This window comes from Colias croceus, chromosome 4, assembly GCF_905220415.1.
Source record: "Colias croceus chromosome 4, ilColCroc2.1".
NCBI classification, from domain to species: Eukaryota; Metazoa; Arthropoda; class Insecta; order Lepidoptera; family Pieridae; genus Colias; species Colias croceus.
Genome location: NC_059540.1, coordinates 7,620,497 through 7,646,094, shown reverse-complemented (window position 1 = coordinate 7,646,094; position 25,598 = coordinate 7,620,497). Strand labels below are relative to the sequence as shown.

At 31.4% G+C, this 25,598-nt stretch overlaps 1 protein-coding gene across 2 annotated transcripts; it reads right to left on the bottom strand.

The window, feature by feature from the left end:
• Nucleotides 1-318: 318 nt before the first annotated feature.
• On the bottom strand, nt 319-23,636 carry LOC123691226 (G-protein coupled receptor dmsr-1-like). 2 transcript variants are annotated; one of them, XR_006751368.1, is made up of 6 exons: nt 23,453-23,636; nt 10,311-11,171; nt 6,437-6,620; nt 3,377-3,543; nt 1,638-1,711; nt 319-977 (listed from the first exon to the last, which is right to left on the bottom strand). XR_006751368.1 is itself a non-coding variant. In XM_045635522.1 (6 exons), exons 2-6 carry the CDS (start codon nt 11,070-11,072, stop codon nt 952-954), a joined length of 1,227 nt encoding a protein of 408 aa, XP_045491478.1. In that variant the 5' UTR covers nt 11,073-11,171; nt 23,453-23,636; the 3' UTR covers nt 319-951. The 2 variants fall into 2 exon arrangements, 1 of the variants encoding a protein (XP_045491478.1); XM_045635522.1 differs by having other exon boundaries at nt 3,363-3,543.
• Between the last annotated feature and the right edge of the window lie 1,962 nt (nt 23,637-25,598).

The following is a 25,598-nucleotide window of genomic DNA, read 5'->3' as shown; positions in this document are numbered from 1 at the left end:
CCTACGTATGTGCAAAATGTAATTTCACTTCTAAATTAATTTAACGTGAAGTGTTAAGTGGCAAATGGATCTCTTTTTAATAGAGAATCAAGGTTTCTGTAGCGGAAATCCAGGTCACATAGAACTAAAATGCGTTAAATCCCGAATCGAATATGATAATATTAAAATCTATAGAGCTTTTGAGCTCATAACAGATTTGCGACTGTTTTCAATCACCCGTGAGCGATTGACTCAATATAATGCGTAGGTACCTATACGTTCTGTTCAGTGTTACGGATTATGGAAATTTTAAGGATGTAAAAATATACAAGGTATACTTATTTCATTTAATTATTTATTGATCCACAACAAATCGTGTAAAACATTTTAATTTTACGGCATAGGTAATGATTAATGTGAACCGACAAAAGCCTTATTTGTCAATTTACGTTTAGGTATCATAATGTAAAATCTATGCACAAAGAACGAAGATACATTTCAAATACACTTATATTATTGTACTTACAATTACAAAGTATACAAAAATAAATATTTAAAGATAAAAATTGACTAAGGGGCTCTTACTTCGTACTAAAGTTATTTTATGTACGTCAATAATTCTCTACAAAATAGGTAGGTACTACGAATTAGTTTGGACCCTAAAATATACAATAATAATATTAAAACAACAATCGTAAGGACTTATTCTATGACTCGATAAATAAGCCTTATAATACAATTAGTTCTTGCGTCATGGCTCAATAGACGCAAAAACTAATATATGAACTTATTTCTAGATACAAAAATTAGAACAAGTATTATCTTATAGTAAACAATATTAAATATGTGTATTTATGTACAAGTACCCTATGATGATAATATTAAGTGTATGTATAATAATTTAAGTATACCAATGACCTTTTAATAATATAGATATGTAAAAAAATCATGACTATATATTTTAAGGTAAAATCATAAGTCTCTTTCGGCGCCAGAACCTGAAAAATAAAAATTTCTTGTTAATTTTTTATATAATTATTTTAATAATAAAAAATACACCGTCACTCACACACTCAATAGCACAGGACTTTATCAAAATTACTCAATAGTTTCGCAAGTCAGCTAATATATTTCATTACTTATACTACTGAAAGCAGTTAATAGATATAACGTGGTATAACCGCATGGATCTTTCACCAAACTAACCCCAGCTTTGTGGAAACGTTTAGGTGATCATTAATTTTTGCCTTTTTCCTTTCATTTTAACTAACCGCCTGCGGTTATTAATGGTTTTGTTAAAAGGCACGTACAGCCGTTTGTCTTTTAGTAACAATTATTAAATGTTGACTTGTTTAAAAACGCATTAATGAACTTTTACTGTTAGTTAGTCATAATAAAAATATTTTTTTTGATCGAATACAAAATGTAGAAGGTTTAAAATTTTATTTCAACATATTTCAGACGGCATAATGGATGTATTCTTAAAGCAAATAAAAAATAAAATGAAAATTTGTAAAGGAAAATATTTCGATTATTTTTTGGTAAAATAATTGAATTACTCAAAGAACAAAGATGAAAGCATTGAATTTCTAATTAACAATATTCGTATAAATCGTGGCTAAAATCAGCTGTCAAAACGGATTATTTTTAAAACAAACCTGTAAAATTATATAATACTCTCCTCCACCACCCTGACGAGGGCGGGGATCTGTCGCTATAGGGGACCGGTGACCTACAACAAATAAGCATTGTTATGAATTTTCAAAGTCGACATTCCTAGAAAACGTGCTTACAAATATTTAAAATTTATAAGAAATTTCAATCAAACCATAGTACGGTATTGGCGAAACGATCAAGGTCGAGAAAATAAACTTTGCTGTTTGAATATCGGCAAACTGAGAGCATGAACTGCTATGAATAAATGATAAATCTATTAACACACAGATAACGTAATGGTAAAACTTTTAAAACGTATTTACCAGTACATCTATCAAAGATTAAGGACCTATGTATCACAAAATAACGTTTTACAAATTAAAATATTAATAATATCGTAAGAAACTGTATTAAAAGCATTTCTTCTATATATTTGCAGTGCTATACGGTGTTAAAGTCGTTGTTAATGTGTGTGTTCTCACATTTAATTGTATAAAAGTCTCTGTATAAAACGTGAAAAGATATATATTAGGGATAAAGTAAGTCCGAGGGATAAAAGCGTGCTCTAGAGTTGTAGAGGGACTACCGTAAAGCTAAATAGCCTGGCCTGGTCCCATTATTGTTTGAAAGCTCGAATCCTGTAACGTATGAAGGCTTTCGTTTCTAAGGAAACGTAAGAGAAGGTCATATATTCATTAATAATTAAATAGATTTGAACTCAGTGTGAATATAACCTAAACTTCGTTGTAATTATGATAATTATTATATGATATGTTACATGTCTCGTTTCTAAATTATGGTTGTATTACATGTCACATAATAATTGTGTTTTATATCATACTAGCTTCCGCCCACGACTTTGTACGTGCATCCCCGTTTTTACCCGTTCCCGCAAGAATTTCGGGAAATCCTTTCTTAGGGGACGCCTACGTTATGACATCTACCTGCATGCCAAATTTCAGCCCGATACGTCCAGTGGTTTGGGCTGTGCGTTGATAGATCACTATATCTTGAGTTTTATATATATAGATTACATTGAAACGACTATAATAATGATAATTTATCAACAGCTAACATTTAAAAATAAAAGAAAATGGTATTTACAAAATTAAGAAATATTTTGTTTCACGTTTGTCGTCGTTTACCAAATTAATAAATTTCATTAAAAAGTGTTCCATAACAAATAAATTACAAAACTGAGATCAGGTTTCTTTGCCAGACTCAAATTTGTTATGTCTAGTGGCGGCAGGCACTCAATCATTTCGTTTTATTCGTCTGACGGAGCCACTTGAGCTTTCCTTTTTAACTCGCCTTACAGATTAATGTAACAACATGAAGAATGCTCGAAGTTCCTCCATAGCTATTTAGTGAATGTATATTTTTACTTAGAATTATACCGATATATTTACAAGCTACAAAATAAAAATCTGTAAAAGATATGTTTTAGAAAGAGTAGGAAAGAAAGTGTAGAAAGCTAAAGTCTTAACGTAGTTAATACACATTTTCCAATTCACCCCGTTAGTTTTGTTTGGCAGAAATATATTAATATATTATAATTATACGTGCACTTTAAAAACTATAAGTGCATCGTTTAATTTTTTATTAAATTAAGTAAATGTCGATGCGGGATAATACTTGCAAACCAATATTAATAAATTGTGAATTGTTAGTCATAAAGCTTGCAGTTGTTATAAAGCTTATATAACACGCAAAACCTCGATGTCTACCTGTCGTATAATACCTGTGTAGTTGGCTCTTGTTTGGCAACGAATTTCGTAGATTCTTCCGTCCCGGATAGCATCCGGCGCGCCAGCCTCGCAAAGGTGCATCTGAACTGCCGACTCATGCTGCAGTAAAGCACGAAATTCACCGACGACGTGAAAAGCGCCAGAACGTCCATTAAATCACCTATTGAAAATAAATAAATATAAACATGGTAAAGAAAATCTCTCTAAAATATATAAAACAAACGCCACTGATTGCAAATTGAATGAACGTTTAAGTTAAATAATATAATGCTGTCGATGATTTAACTGAGCTGAGAAAATACGAGAAAACGTTCTTATTCGCGTGTTTGCATTACAAAATTATATAAAACAGCCTTAAAGGATGTTTGTTATCGTGTTTTGAATGTTTCTGTTTAACATTACAGGTTTTGAAGTAAATAAACGAGGCTCTAGATTCACGTCGAGTTTCTTGTTTCTGCTATATACCTAAAACTATTTAACACAAACTACACTTCAGCATTACGTTGTATGTAGTTGAGTGCTCCGAAGTCCGTTCTCTAATATAGAGTAAAACACTTTACCTGAGAGCCAGCTAAATGCTCTCAACACTAAGGAACATGAAAATCCTTTGAAATATGTAATTAATTAAATTATATCATAGCTCAACGTATATTTTAGAATATTACATACTTTTACACTACATAACTAGACCTAGGTATGTATTTTGTGATGTAGAGTAAAGAAAGAGATTTCTAATTTATGTACAAGAATGTAAACTAGATATTATATTGTGTGAATTTTGTATAAATAACTAACAATTTACATGATTCACCCTTCAAATCTATAAATGACGTGGAATCGAACACTAAATGTAGAATTTAGAAAAGTATATTTAAACCATATCATGAAAAGATGATTTGAAAAAGTGTGTAATAATATGTTTATAAATCAGTAATGAATTTCTTGGCAAGTGTTCACTGTTTATTGTTTGAAGAGTTTAGCTCAGCTAAACTCGAATTATTCTTATAAAAGAACACATCAACACATCTCACTCGATAACATTTAGATTGTGATGATGTTTGTTATACATTATTATGTGTTATATTTTCTTTATTTTAAGATGAGAAAATAAAAGCAACGCTTAGTAATGTACAAGCCGCTAGGCTTTCTGTCAAAACTGTTACTTGTAGAAATATTCAAATAGAAATTGAGATAGCATTGTTGAATTGTATCCCTTAGAACAACGGTCCTAAGAACGGTTACAGATATGGAGCTCGGCCATCCGATTATGCAATGTAAATATGCAGAACGTCTACCATTCATTTACAAGGGTTTGTTGCCCACCCCTACACAAGATAGACATACCTAGTACCTACTGCTAGCTCTTGTCAATGCTCAAGTCCCATAGTGAAATATACAATAATAATATGCCAAGAATCTCTATCTCTAAGCAAAGCAGTAGAGTAATTTGTTTATAGTAAAACAAGAATGAACTCATCTGGGTATCGGTCACCTGGCTAGAACCTCGATATTAAACTTTGCATTCGATTGCATTTGTTAAATACAAACAAGCCTGTACTTTAGTAGGCCATGACACGATTTAGTGGGCCGTGGATATGTCTGCGGCATAAATGAGCAATGGGATTAGTCCATTGGATTAAGGGAACAACACTTTGCCCTCAATCTGAGCCGACCGTATTTTCCTCTTAAATAAAGAACAAAAAAGTTCTATAATATTCTCTTCTAATTCTCTTAAAATAACGTTGAATGTGTTATTAACGCGAAAAACATAGATAATGTAAATCTCGTGAAAGGGTTGTTCTGTGTATGTGAAGAGATAGATAAGGGGATTACAACAAAATGTTTATTATTAAAGACTACCCGTCTTAAATAATAAACAATCTTCTACGTGAAATTAATACCAAACATCGTGCAAAAGTGAAAATTAACTTATGTTGATTTTTAATAGTCCTTGAAATATTTGTCTGATCGATTAAATTTTATTATTCACAAGAAACAAAAAAATATAAACTTTTTTGCTTTGTCTTTATGACGAAACAATTTTGTCTCTATGCTTTGCCGTTATATATATCAATGTACCAAGATTGTTTTATGTACCATTATATCGGCTACCCGAAATCCACAATAATATAGGCATTTAACATTTGAACTTAAGACCTATAAATAAAAAAAACTTTTCGCTTTCACAAGTTCCCCTTTCATACACATTTAGGGCTAATAAATGTCAAACTTTGGTGATATAATAAATTTAAAAGGCAAATATCTTATTTCGCAGGAGCGTTTCAATCTAAGAAAATATATGCAAATTGAAAAGCAACAGATTTTGTCAATATGGTTAAATTATTTCATTTAATATTTCTGTATAAGTAATATTATTATAGAGTATATTTTGTATTTCATAAAATCTCGTCTCCTACGTATATTTCACGTAACTTTGTTTCAAGTTACTGAAGAGTGTAAAATACATATTACGATTTCTAATCACAAATACATAAAAATGCAAATCGTAAAAGGTATCTTTTGTGTATAGTTAACCGATAATCTACGTTTTTATTGTTCCATAGTAATAGATAATTAACCCAATTTAGACGAAAGGTAAATTTTATTTCGTTGACAAATCGTAAAAGTTTTATTGTAACCATAAATTTACGGGCGATATGATACCTCAGTTTGGCGAGGTAGAACATCATTTAAGATGAGTAATGATAAAACATTTCTCTATCATCTATCTACGTTAAATAATACAAAGCTTGAAAATTTCAAAGCACCAGGTGGATCTACTAATAACAATCTCGTATTTTTAATGTAGAGTTTTAATTCTTTATTGTTACTCAAGGGTCTTAAATATCTATCAATTATGAGATTGAATAAAACTTGCTAATATTCTCGTTTGTTATGTACGTGGATTTTGAATTCCATTATTTTTTTAATATGTAAAATTGTTTCAATTATTTTAACTGACAAGTCGCAATGCCGTCGTTAACAAGAAATCATTATTCTTGTTTCAGGTACATTAAACAGAAAATTAATCTGAAAAGGACATCGAAGCTTACCAAACATGCTGTAACAGCTCTTAAAGAAGTCTGGTGCTAACGCGCTCGCCAGTCCCAGCAATCCCTGGGGCACCTCGGTAGACAGAAAAAGACCCAGAACAGCCAGCAACATTCTGGTCGTCCTGTCCGTCCTGCTCGATCTACGTGCTGCGCTTGAATCTTCAGCTAGACATTGCTTTTCGGGCTGTAAAAAATATCACTCGACTAATTACTACATAATTCAACAAATCTGCCATAACTCAGCGAGCTTAGCTTGCAAAAAATTTCAAAAAATAAATGGCACGAGTTAAATGAAGAAATTTTATACTGTATATCAAAAGGAGACCAAAGGGTGTAATGGACATTTGTTACAGCAATAAATTTTCGCAGATAAGTACGAAGAAAAATATTCCCATAGTGATTTATCTGAGATTATTTCAGATTAGTTTCAAAATGAAGATATTCTGGACAAGTTCTTTTTGTTTAATCCTGGGTAAAGAACTCTCAACCTTATACTAAGTGGGTAGTATTGATCGCGACAAGTGCGGTCTTTTACTTTACTTACTCAGTAATTAATGTATGTATTAAAACTCTTGTTCAAAGTCTTTATCTACTTTGTGCAATCTATTTGTAACGCCTGCATAAATAAAAGTATTTTATACACTTCAAAACATACATTTCATTTGTTTAAATAAAATTATATACCTCGTTGCGATACTAAGGCCAATTATTATTATTCTTAATTTTTTTTATCTTTCTGCTCATATCATATAATATGATATAGGTAAATCTTATCTAAAAATATTTCTATAATCTTATTATTTAAGCTTCTTTAATTTTCTGAAATATAATATAGGCTAGGCTTAAAAATGCGCAGAGGAAGTTTCGGGTTTCATGAGAAAAACCAAATATGTGTCTGTTTCAGTTAAATGTTTTTATATTTTTAGGGTCAGCAATTAATTCTTGCAAGGCTAATAAAATATGTTTTTATGGGCAACGTTATTAAAAGCGGTAAATATGGCAGTATACCTATGACATAGCCCATAAGGTCAATATGGATATATAAATGGAGATGGTGTTAATAAATAAATAAAAAATTAAAAAAATAATAACCAAAGTAGGTACTGAACTTACAAATTAAAAAATTAACATATAATTTACATATCTAATACAAAATGCATCGCAGAAACTATCACTCCAGAATACTTTCATTGGGTCATTTCATTGTATATTCTGAATACAATTAGAAGATTTATCCCGCACTTACTGGCGCATTAAGTATTTATCCCCTTAGTATTCCAGATTTTGTTTTATTAATCAACTTCGACTTAGAATTACTAATGGGATTCCAGCTGTCTTAATTCGATTAAATAGAAATAGAATTTAGAGCCCACTGTTACAGAAGATATTGAATAATATAAAGCAATTTAAGGAGGTAGGTCTTTGTATTCAAAGCTTATAGCTTATGTTTAAGTTCTTACCTGTATTATGCAGGATTTATTCCTGTATCTAGTTGAGTAAAAGTAGACTGAAATTCATCAATCATTACTTATCGAATACAAAACGTGCACATGCTGTGTTAATAAATAGACATAGGCTGTATAATTGATGTCGGTGCATGAAATAGGCGTACTAAGACAATCATAGGATTATATTTGCCAAGAGCTTTGTTCACAACTACGGCCGCGTTAACTGAGATGCAGCGCACTCTAATTGCTTTCTAAAACCATGCACTTGATATAACATGGAGAGAGATAGCCTTAAAGGATAAAAGTTTTATAAAAACTTTAATTGATTTAATTAAATGCATGTAGCCTATCTTTCCTACATGTTGGTCAGAGAAGAAAAAAAGTTATAAACCATTTCTTCATTATCATCATTTGGGCGTCCATACAATTTATAGTGTGTTACTTTATTACATCATAAGCTATAAACATATTTTTAATTATACTGCGCTTACTCTTGTTACGTATATTCATTATGCGCTTAAGTTAGTCTCAATCATGATTAGTTTTTCATCTGATATTAAATGTAAGAATGAAGAGCAACACTTAATGATTAATAATTATTATGAAGTATACGTGCGATACAATTCATGTGCCGTAGTTAACATATTTTGTGTTAAGATTTTACAACCATTAACACTTAAGTACACACTAAAATGAGGGTTTCAAATGTTATTCTCGTATTATTCCTATCTCGATTTTACCAACATTAAGTAAAGTTTTCGAAAAGTTAATATTAAACCAATTGACTAGTCACTTTGCTTCTAATAATTTGCTGCACACCAAACAGTTTGGTTTCTCAAAGGGGCGCTCAACCACAGATGCTGGAGTTGCACTACTAACACATATATATAAGGCATGGGAAAACTCAAAAAATGCTTTGGGGATATTTTGTGACCTCTCCAAGGCATTTGACTGCGTTGAACATTGTACTTTATTGCGTAAACTTAATCACTATGGGATTAAAGGACAAGCTCAGAACCTCATAGCCTCATACCTTCATGATAGGATACAAACTGTAGTTGTTAATGGAGAACGTTCTAGCGGTGCGTCAATTAACATTGGTGTTCCACAAGGATCTATTTTAGGACCCTTCTTGTTCTTGGTATATATCAATGATCTACCTTATTATTTACAGGATAGGTGTGAAATAGTTCTGTTTGCAGATGATACCTCATTAATATTCAATGTGGATAGGCATGACCCAAATGTTGACGAAGTGAACAGTACTCTTTTACACATATCCGACTGGTTTACTGCTAATAATTTATTATTAAATGCCAAAAAAACAACTTGTGTTGAATTTTTACTACCTAACGTTAAAAAGTTGAGCAGAAATATTACCTTGAACGGGGAGGTATTACACCCTACAGAATCGACTGTATTTCTTGCGTTAACATTGGACGAGAAACTACAGTGGGGAGCCCATGTCAACACCGCTGCAGGTAAGCTCAGTTCAGCAGCATATGCAGTCCGAAAGGTAAGGCATCTCACCGATGAAGATACAGCTAGATTGGTTTATTTCAGCTACTTTCATAGTATTATGTCCTATGGAATTCTACTATGGGGCAGGGCAGCAGATATAGAAACTATATTTATCTTACAGAAAAGAGCCATTCGCTCTATATATAATTTACGTGCTCGGGACTCACTAAGAGATCTCTTTAAGAATACTGGTATACTTACTCTACCATCACAGTATATATTTAATAATATTTTGCATGTACACAAAAACGCCGACTTACACACAAGAGTAGGAGATAGACACTGTTATGGCACAAGGAACAGAAATAGAATTGAAATGCCATTTTTCCGATTAGCTAAAGTTAAAAATTCATTTATGGGTCAAGGTATACGCTTTTACAATAGAATTCCTCATAATATTAGAGAGTTTAGTAGTTCTAAATTTAAAACTTATATAAAAAATGTACTAGTTCAGAGAGCGTACTACAGTATTCAGGAATATATGGACGATAAAAACCCATGGAGGGTTGTCGCGTAAAAACCACAGGACAGTTCTTTGTATATTATGATATAATATTATGTATTTAGATATAAGTTACATATTATGTAATATCGACATGATTTTAAAAGAGCAACTATGGAGTTTCTTGCCGATTCTTCTCCATAGATCACTGCTTTCCGAATCGGTGGTAAATGTTAAAATAATTATGTAATGACGATTCGAAAGTGCTACTAAATAGTAGTCTAATTGAATAAATAAATGTTTGAGTTTGAGTTTGAGTTTATTTTAACATTATGTACAAAACCTAAACGTTACAGCCAAATTTAAAAAGTTTGCAAACAATTTTCAAAAGCTTGTTTGAAACCTAAAATTGTTCATGTTTAACAAGTTAGCAAAGTTGATTAATCATTAAATTAATACTGACCTCGTTGGGCCCAACAGTGGAACGCTTCAGCAACTTCTGTCTCCTCCTTTCTGTGGTGGTTAACTTTGATATCAAACACGTACTAAGTATCGACAACGCAATACTTGGAACAAGTTTTAATATGACACTATAAATCCACATGATAGCAGTCACGAGTTCTTTATTCTTCGACATTTCTAACACGTAAACGGTCCGATTTTGCGGCAAAGATAAATCCTGTGCGAACTCTGAATTATTTTGTGGAGTCACTTCACTAGGCACTATGTTCATTGCAAAATAAATTGGAAGACACAGAAAAGGACACATGACATATGCACTCACTATTGCTATTGAAGTGTTTCGTTTGCTGCACCACGTTCTATTTTTTTGGGGAAACGCAATGGCAACGTACCTCCACACTGCAAGTGTTACGGCCAACCAAATTGATATCGTATGAAATGTTTGACTGAATATCGAATGAAAATACACAAACACGGCCCAAGCGTATGTGTTTTTATTCACTTGCGGTCCAATTTTAATATTCATGTGCAACACGTACGGTATGTACTCCAACATAACTAAGAGATCGGCCACTGCCAGCCCGGTGAGAATCGAGTTTGTGGGGCTGGCCATTTCCCGCCGACTAAGAACTGTGATGTTGATAGAATTTGTAGCGGAACCGACGATGCAGATAACGATGGCTAAATACCCGTGAAGACGCCTGTATGCCTTATTGAAATTTGTGGCTCCCGGCACACAATAGAGGTCGGTTTCATTAGCCATTTTCAACTCTCGTCCTCCTCCTGATACTCAGTCATTGATTTTTGGGACAACCACCCCTGTCAACGCGACTTTGCGCCCCTTTGATCAACATTGTAGTATCTGAAACAATAATTTGTATGCTTAAATTAAACTTAAAAAGAATAGGTACGTGCAAAATAAAATTAAAAGCACAATGCTAAAATTTTAAGCACTATAAACTTTTATAACCTGTAATAGTGTCAAAGGACAGGATTTTCCGCGAGCAAAATATTTTTAAAGCGTCGTAAAAATATTCACATGTTTTTACAGGCTTGAAAAGCGCTGCTGTGCTTAAAAAGCTTTTTCTAAAACATGCATATTAAAAATTTTTGCCTCTGTTAAAATATTATGGTTATAAACAGTTTAAAGATGTATTTTCTGATAAATCTAATGATTAAGGACAGTGTTTGAATATGCACATATATACTATATTGTTATAAAATAAAATAAGCTTAATGGGGCGTAATAGCCATCAATTTTACATGAAAAGTCCCGCAAGAAACATTTAAAAATAAAATACAACATTCATTTTTAAGACAAACATTTTGATATAATATATCCAATGTGTTTTATTCTATAAAAAGTTAAGAAAATTAATATCTTCATCAAACCACCAAACCCGTCACAGAAGCCAACCATGGGGTAACCTTTCAGTCCCGCATAATATTGATCGCCATTTTCCTAATATTTGATTGGATATCTTTGATGAAATAACTTGATAAGGATGCATTTAAGATGGCGCTCCGTTTCCTATTAGCTCTTAGCTTTAAGAATTAATTATTGCCGATTGAGGCGGAAGCTAAAGCTCAAGATAATCCCTCTCGAGAAGACAATTGATGCGCAACCTTAGCAAAACGTCTTTAATGGTTTGAATGGTTTAGGTAGGCAAAGATATAATATGAAATAATTCATCGTTTAGAGAACGATTTTGATATTATGTATCTACCCGCAATAAAGCAAGAAAATCTTACTGGTTAGTACCTGTTATTACTAACTAACTTTTATTAGGTTTATCTGTATGTTTGTATGTAACCTTTTCCGACTACCGCTATTAGACTCGATTTTGACCCTCTTTAAACGGCAAATTTAATTCAAACTATGTACATTGTTCACTTATCAAGGATCGGTAACAATACAATAATTTTATGAGTTCATGATTTTTAGTTTTTAGTTTTTAGTTTTTACTATTTTTTATCCCTTTCCTGAGGAATTTCCCGGATAAAAAGTCTCTTAAGTCAGAGCGCGCAACTGAATTACTGCATCATCTTTTAGTATGCGACTACCACCGCCTGTAAACATATATTTTTGAAAGATACATAAATCATAATGTCTTTTTTTTTTTTATTTATTAATTATTATTTTTTTTAATTTACATTGATGCAATCATAAACTCATTCGAGTTTTTCTGTGCACCATAAGCCCACAAACCGCTACATAATATGTTTTAATACTTATTGTTAGTTCTTAATCCTAATGAGGGTACTTAGAAATTTTTTAGTGACGAGCGACATCGGTAATCTTGCTGGCCGTGTAAACATACAGTATACTCCTTTCGTGAATCTATAATTTTGTATTATTTGTATTTATATTTAGATAAAATTAGTTATAAGTTCTTAATATTTTAGAGTTATTAGAAGGTTTTTTTTATAATAGTCTCTGTAAATATGTTCCCAGATTATTAAACACTAGGAGATTTGAAATTACGGAACAGACTGCAAATTGCAAGCTGCTAATATTAACATTGATTAAATGTTTTAATTTCCCACACGCATTAATTTTTCACACAAAATTATACAAGATGCAGCAAACAAGAAACCCCCGCGGTGTTTATATTAATGAAAGTGTTTAAGAGGCCGGCGGACGACAATTTTTCCATACAAACGTAATACCAAAATAATTTTCAGTTTGAGCATATTTCCACTTTATTGTGCTGTTATTCGGAATAAGACAGTATTTATCTAGGTTCCCATATTATTTTTATTGCAAAATACTTAAATACAACGAATTGTAAACGATTTGTATTTCTCACATTTTTAAAGTATAAATGATATGTTTTCTACTCATCCATTCTGTAATAAAAACGGCAATATTCTTAATGTAATGTAATTCGAAACATGGTTTACATTGTTAAGTTACACAATATGCAAAAAAAAATTGGAAAAGCATTGAGTTTTCATTCATCGTTTTTGGTATTACGGCACACGTTCAAATTAATCACAAATTTTCATCGGTCGTCGTGCTGTCGCATCAAGCACAATATACAGATACATACAGTAAACTTCATAGTATAGAAAAAAGTTTGTATGTGTTGGTAATATTTTCGATGTGTGAAAACCACGTCACCACTTTGTCAAGCACAAGCCTGTCAAACTATTTTCTTTTTCATCCTAAAACAAAAAGGTGGAGGTTCTATGCTCGTATAATAATAATTTTAATTTATTTTTGCATATTTTGTGTTTTTAAGTTTAATTTAATTTATCGTTTTAAATATAATTAAGTAGGTATACCTAAATACAAGTATTGTTAATTCTGGTTTAAAATAATTACTTTAATAATTATTTTAATTAAAATAATTTGCGCCTGTAATCACTACATATATTAGCAACATAATAAATTTTCTAGTGTATCAATTTTTTTTCTACGAATTTATTTAGGTAGCTCAGTCGGCCGCGAAAATCCCAATATTTTAAATATTTTTTTTAAAAATCGTGTTTTTAAAATAAAACTCTGGGTGTTCTACTCGTGTAAAGAGAAGCTCCAAAGGATGTCACTTTTTTGCGCCTAAAAGTAAAAACATATAGTGCATTGTGCGTGCGTATTTTTTGCCAATTGTATTGTAATATTTCTGACTAGCTTCCACCCGCGTCTCCATCCGCGCGGATGTCGGTCTTCGCGTGGATGGTTTATTTCTCCATTTTGAGTTACTCTGACAATGACATCTTATAAAAAAAAGAAACCACTGCGGGTAACGCAACGTGTGTTCGCGGTTCTACAGAACAACGTCTATGGATAAAACTGAAAAATTAAGATTATTTTTTTCCACGTGTTATTCCAGGATAAAAAGTATCTAAAAGTATATATTGTATGCCCAGGATAATAAAGTATAATTATTATGCCAAGTTTCATCGAAATCGAACTGTTAGTTTTCACGTGATGTCAGCATACAGATTACAGACAGACAGACAGACGGACAGACAAAAATTTTTTTTAATCACATATTTGGGTTTGGTATCGATCCAGTAACACCCCCTGCTATTTACTTTTTCGATATTTTCAATGTACAGAATTTACCCTTCTACAGATTTTTTTATTATATATGTATAGAGTATAGATTATATTTGCGAAAAAAATGTAGGTAGGTACCCTGATTTTTACAGCTACATTTTTTTTCTACAAAGCCTAGATGTTGAGATATTATTGAAGACTAGATTTTCGCCCGCGGCTTCGCCCGCGTTTGCAAAGGAAAACCCGCATAGTTCCCGTTCCCGTGGGATTTTCGGGATAAAAATCCTATGTGTTAATCTAAGTTACCCTCTATATGTGTGCTAAATTTCATTGTAATCGGTTCAGTAGTTTTTACGTGAAAGAGTAACAAACATCCATACATCCATACAAACTTTCGCATTTATAATATTACTAGTAGGATATAAGTGTTGTAGAGAAATTTCCTTAAAACGCATTGCTATTCTGCACATACACTTATGATTGCCCAAAGTTTGCTGCAAAAATAAAGTAAATAAGAAACATTATATTCCTAAATAAAAAAAAAGCGTTTGTCAATATGAATGAATGGTACACTCACACAACTACACACTATTCACACAAATTCACGCGCGGCTTCGGCGGGAATTGTGCAACAGAGACAACAATATTCGAGCGTATTTTGCCTTCACTTCGAATTGCAGTTGGCAGCGGCCTCCGCCGGACTCTTAAGAAATGCGTCAAAACTTTATGATCCACATCAATTATCCTTCCTTACATTACGTTTGTCATGTCTAGTAAAACAAACGCCCATTTTATTAATTACAATGACGTAGGTGGCTTTCTATGCTATAAAGCTCGATATGTATGTTTAATTTATTTTGACAGAATACGCGAAAGGGACCGATGTGGAATTTCATAAACTGAATAAAACGGTTTAATAATGTAATCTATCTTGCAAGTGATCAATCATAAGAATTATAGTTATATACGCAAGAAAAATTCATATAAAACTGTTCTTAATACTTCAGCATTTTATGAGAACATTAAAATTCAATACTCGGAATCCCAAAGGAAGCAAAATAAAAGAGAATTAAATTCGCAAAAATACTGTCCTCTCTGCACTTATATTTTTCATTCATAATAATGTTTCTGTACGAGGCTGAATGATCTCGCTCCAGGCTCGAATACTTTATATCTGTTATTGTCCTTAAAAGCATTAAGAAACCCCGGGTGAGCTGAGATTCTCATAAAGTCCTGCTACTTCAGTGCTTTGTTTCACAGTGGGTAATATTATTAAGTAGATACTTTATATTTCATGAAAATTGTTATTCATATTTTTGTATGAGATGTTTATATACTCCTTCTCTAAGAATACTCTCACTGGAAATATATTTTACCAAGTTACATTTTAGGATTACGTAGAAAAAGGGGTTAAAATAATAATGCATAATATGCTGAATGTCAGCGTCATCATCACAGAAGGCATGGACGTTTGATAATTTTCACCTAAGGCGTAAAACAAAATTATACGATCATTAAATATTTACTTTGTAATAATATTAATTAAATGTAGTTACTATTTAAAAACAAGTCTTTTGTGATGATTTACATTCTCTAAGAATATAAAGATTTTGAAAAAAAAAAAGTTAAATGCATTATTAGTTACCTAGTTCGATATAATTTAAACGTCTTGTATTTTAAAAAGTTCGGGCCTCCACTGGTGCCTTCACGAATCATTAATCATTTTTACTAATAACTACAACTAACGGGTTTTATATGCAAACTAATAAATAATATTTTTTTACAATTTCAAGGTGAAATATTGTGACGTATAGGCAATATAAAAAAAAATGAGTAGAATTATAGCTGTTACTTCTGATGTCGTCACGTTTGTTTTTAAACAAAATCCCTATGAAGGCATTTTTAAAGTTAAACTTTTATTACATCGTCTCAAACTTTTTGGTCTGTATAGCGCATGTCGCGTGACGCACGATACGTACTATAATTATCGTACAAATACGATAATTTTTAGTTAAATGTCTATAATGTGAAAAAAAGATCACTTTTACCGTGGTTTCATAAAACCACACAACATTTTTTTACAACTAGGTAGTTATGTAATTCTAACTAGGGAAAACGCGTTAAAAACTATAAAAGACCTTGTATTCTTTAAATGTTGTAGAAAATACCTACCATATTTTTTTACTCAAAACCGTGCTTACACTATAATATTGTCATATTATAATGTTATATTCCGATTAGTTTTAATCATAATAATGAGGATATAGTAATAATATAAAGTCTTTAGTATAAAATAGATTAGCGAGGATGGAAGCAGCTGGCGAAGCAACGCGTTCTACCAGAAAAAGGAGAGCAGAGATCGTAGATTATAAAGTATAGGCATATTCACTTATTTTTTATATTATATCAAAGTTTAAATATATTACTAGTAGACCCAGCGAACTAGGTATATTTTAACCACCTGAGAAAAATTCTGCATAATAAATTTAAAAAATTCCGATCATTTAGTTGCTGAAAAGCCTTCACGAGTACGTTGCGTAATTTAATTTATCCGTCGTCCAATAAAATAACCCGACGGATATTTTTAATTAACCACCTACAAGTACACTGCTTTTAGTTTGTTTAAACATCAGGAGTTGATAAAAGGGAAACGTAGTTGGTTTCACCCTGTAAAGCTTTGCATGATATTGTAAATTTTGTTGTACCTAATCATTCTTAGGAACCCTTCTCACTAAAGCGCCTTCAGGCAGTTTAATATTTTTCTTTTTGTTATAGATAACCTTATCTTAATTGTTGAACAGAAATGTTATTTAGTTACTAGTAAATTTTATTTAATTTTTTCACGTATAATTTTTAAATATTTTCCACGAAGAATGAAACACACGCTGACACATCCCGAGTCACGACAGGTCCCAGGAGCGAGGCATGTGTCACCATAATATTATTTCTCTACACAGCCGCGGCTCTGAAAAACGTTCGAACGACACCGCGACATGTGCATGCATTTTAATTAATTAATTTTGTTAAACCAATAGGTTGTAAATACTTTTGTACTACAACAATATATAATGAGCGCAAATTTTAAAAACTATATGTTATACATATATGTATATATTTTATTCAATTCATAGAATGTTATCATAGAAAGCTTCAATATATCAGATCACAGTCGCTGAAGTTCTCTCAAGGAAGTGGCGCTATAAATGCTCTGTATCAAAGACAGTTTATTCGTCAAGTGTTATTAAATATCTCCTTCAATAGACAACAACGGATATTACTGACCAAAACTGAAAAGGGATTGCAGGATGGGTCGGAAAGGGACGAATATCCGGCTCAAGTGAGAACTGAGAACAGACATTTTACGTAACATACCTACAAAGAATACTCATTTTACGAAAGGGTGAGACGATTTTTAGATCAACGTTATTTTATTATAGTAAAAAACATATTGTATATAGGTATATATATACAATAGAAAGATATAGAAAAGTTTAATAACAGAGAGTAAATTAAAAAGGGACAATGTACTTCGTTAAAGTGAACACTTCAATATTATTACGATGGTGAATATTTTGCCCGATTGTACGTTTCTATTCTCAGAAAGAATGATATATTATTTTCAGAAACCTTTTATAATAAAAGAGACTTTTATAATTCTATTCGCGTATGTAGGCTGTTATTCCGGCACCGTGGCTAATGACGTGTATGGGACATCAATCTTTACGAATGAGCGAGTAACAGGTGTGTAAAATATTTTCTTGAATTATAATAAAATAAAGAATTCGCAACACATTTTTCGCATTTGCTATTTTTGCGCGTATTTTACGTTTTGTTTATGAGACATCAAGGATGTTTTAAGGAAAATGTTAAAAATACATTTTACGTTAACAAAAAAGTCTCTAAATTTATTATATCTCTCGTAGTATAATGACTTAAATATCACATTTTAAGTATAGGTTAGGTTCCATAAAGCAATAATAATATACAATATAGGTACTTTTTTAATACATAATATTTGCTTCTGGAATTTCTTGCAACCCGCACAATTGTTTAAAAGAAAACCAGACATGTTATTGATTTTACGATGATAACTTGTAAATGTTATCGCAATATCGACACGAAGCTTAAGCTATATGTACTTACTACTTTATTATTCAAGTTACATTAAAGTTTAAGGTTATTATAACTTATCAATGCGTAGCTCAAAAATAGCAACATGTTTTTGGTATGAATTATGCAATAACGAGGACAACGAGGTATTAAACTTTTACATATTTTTAAGGTACCAATTTATGATTGCGACATACATTTTACATCTTAAATATTTACTGATTTCAATTATTAGTCTTATTACATTTTATATTATTCAATGAAACAAAGGGAATTAAAGACAAAAGCTGCTTAATTGAGATTAAGGTGCGAAAAAAATATTTGATCCTATTGTCTTTTATAGTTAGATAAGAGAAAAACTGAGCCGCAGACCTCGCTTCTACAGTCTATTATAATATAGGTTCCTGTCGATATTCAAATCAGCTGACGGAGAAATTATTTTGAAGATAAAAAGGGGCGACGCAATGTAATTACTTTTCTTTTCTCATGTCTTATTCCATTATGTTAAAATTTAAAGGCAAGAAATAACAAATATTTTTGGAGGAAAGTATAAACCATGTCAATGATAGTGAAATACGAAAGCTAAGCTAAAACTTTTTCAATAAACATATTTTGTTTTGATATTATTATTTCCTATTTATTTATATAAGTTCTGAATAAAATTTTCAACTTATTATACAACTATTAGGTAGGTTTACCTGTGGGTTTACCATCAATGCAGTATGCATTGAGTTATTGAATATTGGTTAATATAATTAATATTGATTATGTTCATCAATATTCTGCTTTGAACAAATTGAGATCAAATGTTTGATGAGCCTGCTTAGAGGCTCCTAATTACGCAACAATGCCAGTATAATTACAACAGAGATACAACTTTTTACTAACTGCTATTACTAAATACGTTTATGAGAGTACTAGCTGCTGTGCCCCGCGGTTTCACTCGCATTGCTGCGCCTCTATTGGTCTTAGGGTGGTGATATAACCTATTAAACCTTCCTCGATAAATGGACTATCTAACACCGAAAGAATATTTCAAATCGGATTAGTAGTTCCTGAGATTAGTACGTTCAAACAAACAAACTCTTCAGTTTTATAATATTAATATTGATATATAGGTATATAGTATAGATAGGTACGTAGCAACTATTTTCTAATCTGTGGTAAGTCCACACTGATCAAATGCGGGTTGTTACATGTCACGTGACGTCAAACATTCGATTGCCGACATGTCAATGTTTTTCTTCGTCGGAGCGGAGTTCATGTGGATAATGTGCAGATAGAAAACTCAATTTAATTTATGCATGCTCGATTAGTATTGATCCATCGGCTTTTTGATTGAAATAGGCCTAACAATGAGATCACTAATGCTTACGATCCAGGATATTTTTTTTTATTTATCACCTCGCCTTTATTACAGTGAAAACTCCTTTCATATAATATTATGTTGTTTATTATGGTCATAAAATAATAAACGTATTATAACAAGTTTTTCTTATTAATCATTTTACAAATAATAAGTTTTCCTATGAAGAAAATAATGATCTGCCAGGGCTCCTCCATTCCGAGGGGGTTGCGGAAGAATTCTAACAAATACCCGCGGCCTCCTCATTAAAGCCGGTAAGAATCCGACATAACCCACCGCACCTTCCCCGGGGGCCGTGGGTATCTGGAAGATTTCCCCACTATAAAAAAAAAAAAAAAAAAAAAGGGCTCCTCCATTACTTGATATGTTTTATTTGATATATTACAAGAGCCGGAGCGAAAAATGGGGTGATGAAGAAATTAGTAACAATTAACTAGCTGTGACGTTATTCGGTATTTGATTATATTTTATGGATCTCGCCTTTTCTATTATTAACTACTAGCTTCCGCCCGCGACTCCGTCCGCGCGGATGTCGGTCTTCGCGTGGATGGTTTATTTCTCCATTTTGAGTAACTCTGACAATGACATCTTATAAATATCTATTGGACCCAAATACGGCTAGGCCAAGGCTAGGCCTATAATAATACGCAACGTGACGTGTTCGCGGTTCTACAGAACAACGTCTATGGATAAAACTGAAAAATTAAGATTAATTTTTTTCTCCGTATTTTTCCAGGATAAAAAGTATCCTATTTTACGCCCAGGATAATAAGGTATAATTATACCAAGTTTCATCGAATTCGAACCGTTAGTTTTCACGTGATGCCTTCACATACAGACAGACAGACAGACAGACAGACAAAAATTTTTTTAATCACATATTTGGGTTTGGTATCGATCCAGTAACACCCCCTGCTATTTATTTTTTCAATATTTTCAATGTACAGAATTGACCCTTCTACAGATTTATTATATGTATAGATAGATGAGCATTCATAATAATTCATATGTATTGCATATTTATTGTTTATATTCATTTTAATAATAAAAAAACGGTTTTAAAACATTGAAATACAACTTTAATTTTAACAAATACATTCAGTATTCATGTATAAAAAAGTAATTACTTACAGTAATAAAATATTTTTGAGAACAGTGCCTGTGAAGGAAAATTCCAAGTCGACTTGGTCCTTTCAGGCAAAAAATTCTCTTTACATTTTTCTATAGTTAAGGAAAGTAATAAGGCAGCTGTACATTAACTCGTCTACAAAAAATACCTTCTAAACGTTAAGTCAAAATGTGCAAACGTATCAGAGTAACTTTATTTAATATTTTAGCTGTCTTACGCCAAAGTTTGGTTCTTGGTTATAAATTTTGTTTAGCGAAAATTTTACGCAAACTTCCTTTCTTGTAAATCCAAGTTATAAAGGTATTAATAATGTAATTGTTAAGTGGAACCCACTGATAATTTAATATGCCATAAATGAATGCCGTATGATAATAAGCATTCTTAAACTTCTATTTCAATTTTGCTTATTTTATTTTTTTGCGAAAAGAAAACTTAACTTTGTTATAGTTCTAGACTGATTCACCGGTATTTGATAAATTATGTTTATGTTTATGGTGCAGGTGTTTAAATTGTTTAAGATCTAAATTACTGAGGAATGTGAGATTAGGTTATTTTATAAAATTTGTTGTTGTAATAATTCAATTTTAATTTGTAAATATAGACTTCTATTTTCCATTTAAAATTATTCACATAATCTTCGGATGATTCATAATGACTATTTGAAGACTATTTGCCGCTTTTCCGTTGTTTATATAGTGGCTAATCGATCACTGCCATGTATTTATAATACAAATGGAATTTCGTTTGTTATTAAAAAACTTCAACTAGGTATAAGTAATCGAAAGTTCCTCTAAATAAAGCACCTCGGCTCGCAGGGAGTTTAATCTAACACGTATCCTCATTTACAACTTATCGAATATGTATGGGAATGGATGAGCAAAGTTGTTATCGAACATAACTCTTATTTTCACACACAGCAGAGGCTGAAATTGAAATTTAAAGTTTTGAAATTCACCTCACACCCGCATTCAATTTGAATACTTCTATTCTGCTTCTGCACATGTTTAAGGAACAACGGTGAGACAGTTATAAATTATACTGCAAAAATACCACTTTACTACCTATTCTGTTCCAATATTTTGTTGCCCTGACGAAATTATTGATTACTCTTGAATAGTTGCCAAACCATGAAACAAACCACTTCGAATAATTTTTCCTTGAACATGTTTTATAGCACCAGCGACGTTGTTGATGAGATATTTGATTTTTATAAATTTCGATGGACTATTCTGGAACTTAACCTATTTTCTTCTCACTCTAGTACTATGTGTCTTTATTTATTTTCTAATTCAGTATCCACCTGATATTTACCCAATTCGTGTTAATGATCTGCCGTCTGTCGCCTTATTAAAATATAATTAGCGCTGTTAAAGACGAAAACATAAAATAAATCAGAAAAGTTCTCAGAACAAATGGTTTTGATCTTCTCATATCGAATTCATAAATATTTGGATGCTAAATTTTCAACTCTCTTAATTATTTTATCGATAATCACAAAATAAAACGAGAAAATGTGCTTAATGAGTCTTGAGCTAGTTTTCATTTACTTGATGAAGTGAATTGTAGTATTTGTAAACATATTTATTTTAATTATTTCAGTGACAATCGCCGCTCATTAAGCTTTTGAATTAGTAGAATAAATAAATTCAATATTTCAGTTTATTTATTTTATTTACTACGTAAAACATTTATTATTTACTAATATTTAATAATGTGATAAAACAAGTAGATTTTAATATCGTAGTGTCAAAAATATTAAAAACATAGGCACTATAACCATTTCACATGTCTCATATGATAATACATGGGTAATACTCATCGAGCCACCGCCCATAAACAACACGTAAACAAAAAAGGAGGCTAATTAGAATTTACTTAGTTAAATTAATTATAACCATAGTGAAATTTTACACTTCTTTATAATAATTATTACAGTATGGTTATTTAGATACGTTTTTTTAAACTTTAATTGAATATACTTACATAGTTATATACTTGCATACGAGTACCTATGGTATGGTCCTAGTGTACGTCAGGCAAAGGAATATTTCATGGATAGGTGTTTTTGTCAAGGCAACCGCAATTCAAATTACATAAGGATCATTACCAAGAAGTAGTTGTACCGACTACTTCCGACATATAAAGGATATTCGGTCTTTATTATTATACTTGTTACATTTAGACAACAACAACACAAGCAAAAATAACTGTGAGCGGAATTTTTTGTGACGAACTGTGCGAATTCAAACTCTACAACTCTACATCTACAAGTTACCGTTCACGAAATCTACATTGTAAATATTAGTATTCTTATTTATCACGACTGCCATTCATGACGTATTTTTATTACGAATATAAACAAAATAGATAAGTTTAATACGTAATATTAGTTCGGTAATTTATGTTTATGTGAGTTAAAATATGTCATAGTACCAATAAATTATTATTTATATTTAATGTTTATTTATAAACAATAATTTCAAAGACTTTTTAAAAAACAATCTTTAAGTTAAAGAGATAAACAAGACTTACCCATTTGTTTATAGCATTATAAACCGCGAAGATAATTCCGCCATTTACGAATCACTCGGCTTTAAAATCAAGCATATTTTTTGAATTTTCAACTTTATGGAGATCATAAAAAGAGTGAACATAGCTTTATTGCTGTTTATCGCGGCTAAAGAAATTAGATTGTAACGTGCGATGTCGGCGACGATCAAGCCCGCACTGCTACGTCTGACAATCGCAAAGAACCAGGATTTTCCGACAGCAATTTTCATGTAAACGGTACTACTTTGAATTATTCATTGTCATTTTCATATTTTTTCATTTTTCATATTTCACAATTTTTTCTTCACAATTTTCACAATTTTTCAAAATTTTTCACAATTTTCATACCTATTTGTTGTTCATTCATCTTTTACAACCGACGTATCTGCGAAGTTATTGAGTTTACTTAAACACAACAATGGGTGCACCCTTCTCCTAATCTAACTAATTCCATAACTAGAGCCGAAGTCAACTTGATTCAAACATTTATCATAATAAAAGAATGGGAATGAAGTTAACATGTCTACTGAAAACCCCAAACGCGTTTCGCTTACATGATTAGAATCATAAAACATACTGGGGAGCAAGGCCCATAATACTTTATGATGTAATGACATTTCTACTTTATATCAGTTGGTTTAGTTTGTAAAGTATGGGATTGAATGATTTAGCCTAAATTAAGTTTTCATATGTCTGTGTAAAACATTTTTTCAGATAATATTATTAACAAAATATTAATTACATAATGTATTGAAATACACTTTTAATCAAAAGCAATCAAATTGTTTGCCGAAGGCAATCATTATTTAGATTTAAAATTCTATCGCTCATAGGTACAAGTAAATTACGATACCTTTCAAATGCCTGGGAGCTATCAAATAACAAGGGAATCTAATACCTTACAAAATAATGATACGTTCACAAATAAAATATAAATGGAAGACGACAATAGGTATAATTTTTTTTAAATTGCTAGTTAATATGATTCATATATTCTTGACTCTAGACCATACCATTATGAGAAGAAGATTAGGTATCTATAGATTACGGAATATAAAGTTATTAATTACAGATAATCATTTGTGCTTACCTCGACAATGATGAGAAACAACATAAATAAGAATAAAGAAAAAATGCCGTCTTATTACTTTGTAGGTACGTACATATCATATCACAAAAAATTTACATATTGTCTTTAAATAAAACAGACTGATTAATTAAACTGGAAACTAAGCGCTTCCTAAGCTCCACCGCAGGCTCTGAAATATTTTAAATTTCTTTATTTGAAGGCAAGTGATATCGCATTCTTTGAATTAATGGTTTAAAAAGGATACATTTCAGCCGATGCACGCAAAGGTTCAACGATCCTGCAAATGTCTATAAAACTGTCTACACCTACATGCAGAAAATTCTAATACCTTTCCACATTTCGATTTTTTTCCAAACGGACAAACGTACTTGTGTATCATCTGATGGACGATGGTAAGCGACCATCACTGGCTTTGTACATTAGTCATTAGCAGAGCTAGAGCAAATGTATGCCTATGTGTTGTGCTATCTGCTTTTAAGGGTAAGGTTATATGAATGTACTGGGAAGTCCATTGAAATTGACTATTCTAAGGAGAAGAATACGTGTCTCCACACACTGTAAGAAAAACAGTAACATTTACGGATGTGTTGTGTGTTAAATAAAATTCATTCCTAAAAGCTGTGGTGTTAAAAGCTTTTTTACGAGATTTTTTTTTTATTGGAATTTAATATTTATGTGTTATAAGTTATAACTAACCTACTATCGAACCCACAAAAGGTTTATCTAGGTACTAAATAATAAATAATTTCAATCTTCAATCACGTTCCATGGAGTTAGAGGGCGATTTATAAATTAGGGAAACATGCTAAAAATCTTAATATTAAATTTACCTTTACAAAAATTTAACTTCTGAGGTATAGGTATTTTAATTTTAAACGGTGCCATCATCTCTATGCATTTTGTACATAAGTAGTAAATGTAAATGTTTCATGTAAAACTGATGATGATGATAATATCTAAAATTATAATATTCGTCTTAAGTATTTGTCTTTAATTCAGACATAAATAAGGTTCATTTTTATTTAGCAGTTAGGTATT

What these genes read in the sequence shown, in the direction of transcription:
- LOC123691226 (XM_045635522.1), bottom strand. Translation starts at nt 11,072, where the DNA reads ATGGCTAATGAAACCGACCTCTATTGTGTGCCGGGAGCCACAAATTTC. An exon ending in CCACTGTTGGGCCCAACGAG is followed by an intron (nt 6,621 to 10,310) that starts GTCAGTATTAAT and finishes TATTTTTTACAG; the next exon opens with CCCGAAAAGCAATGTCTAGC. An exon ending in AGTATTATATAATTTTACAG is followed by an intron (nt 978 to 1,637) that starts GTTTGTTTTAAA and finishes TTTATTTTTCAG; the next exon opens with GTTCTGGCGCCGAAAGAGAC.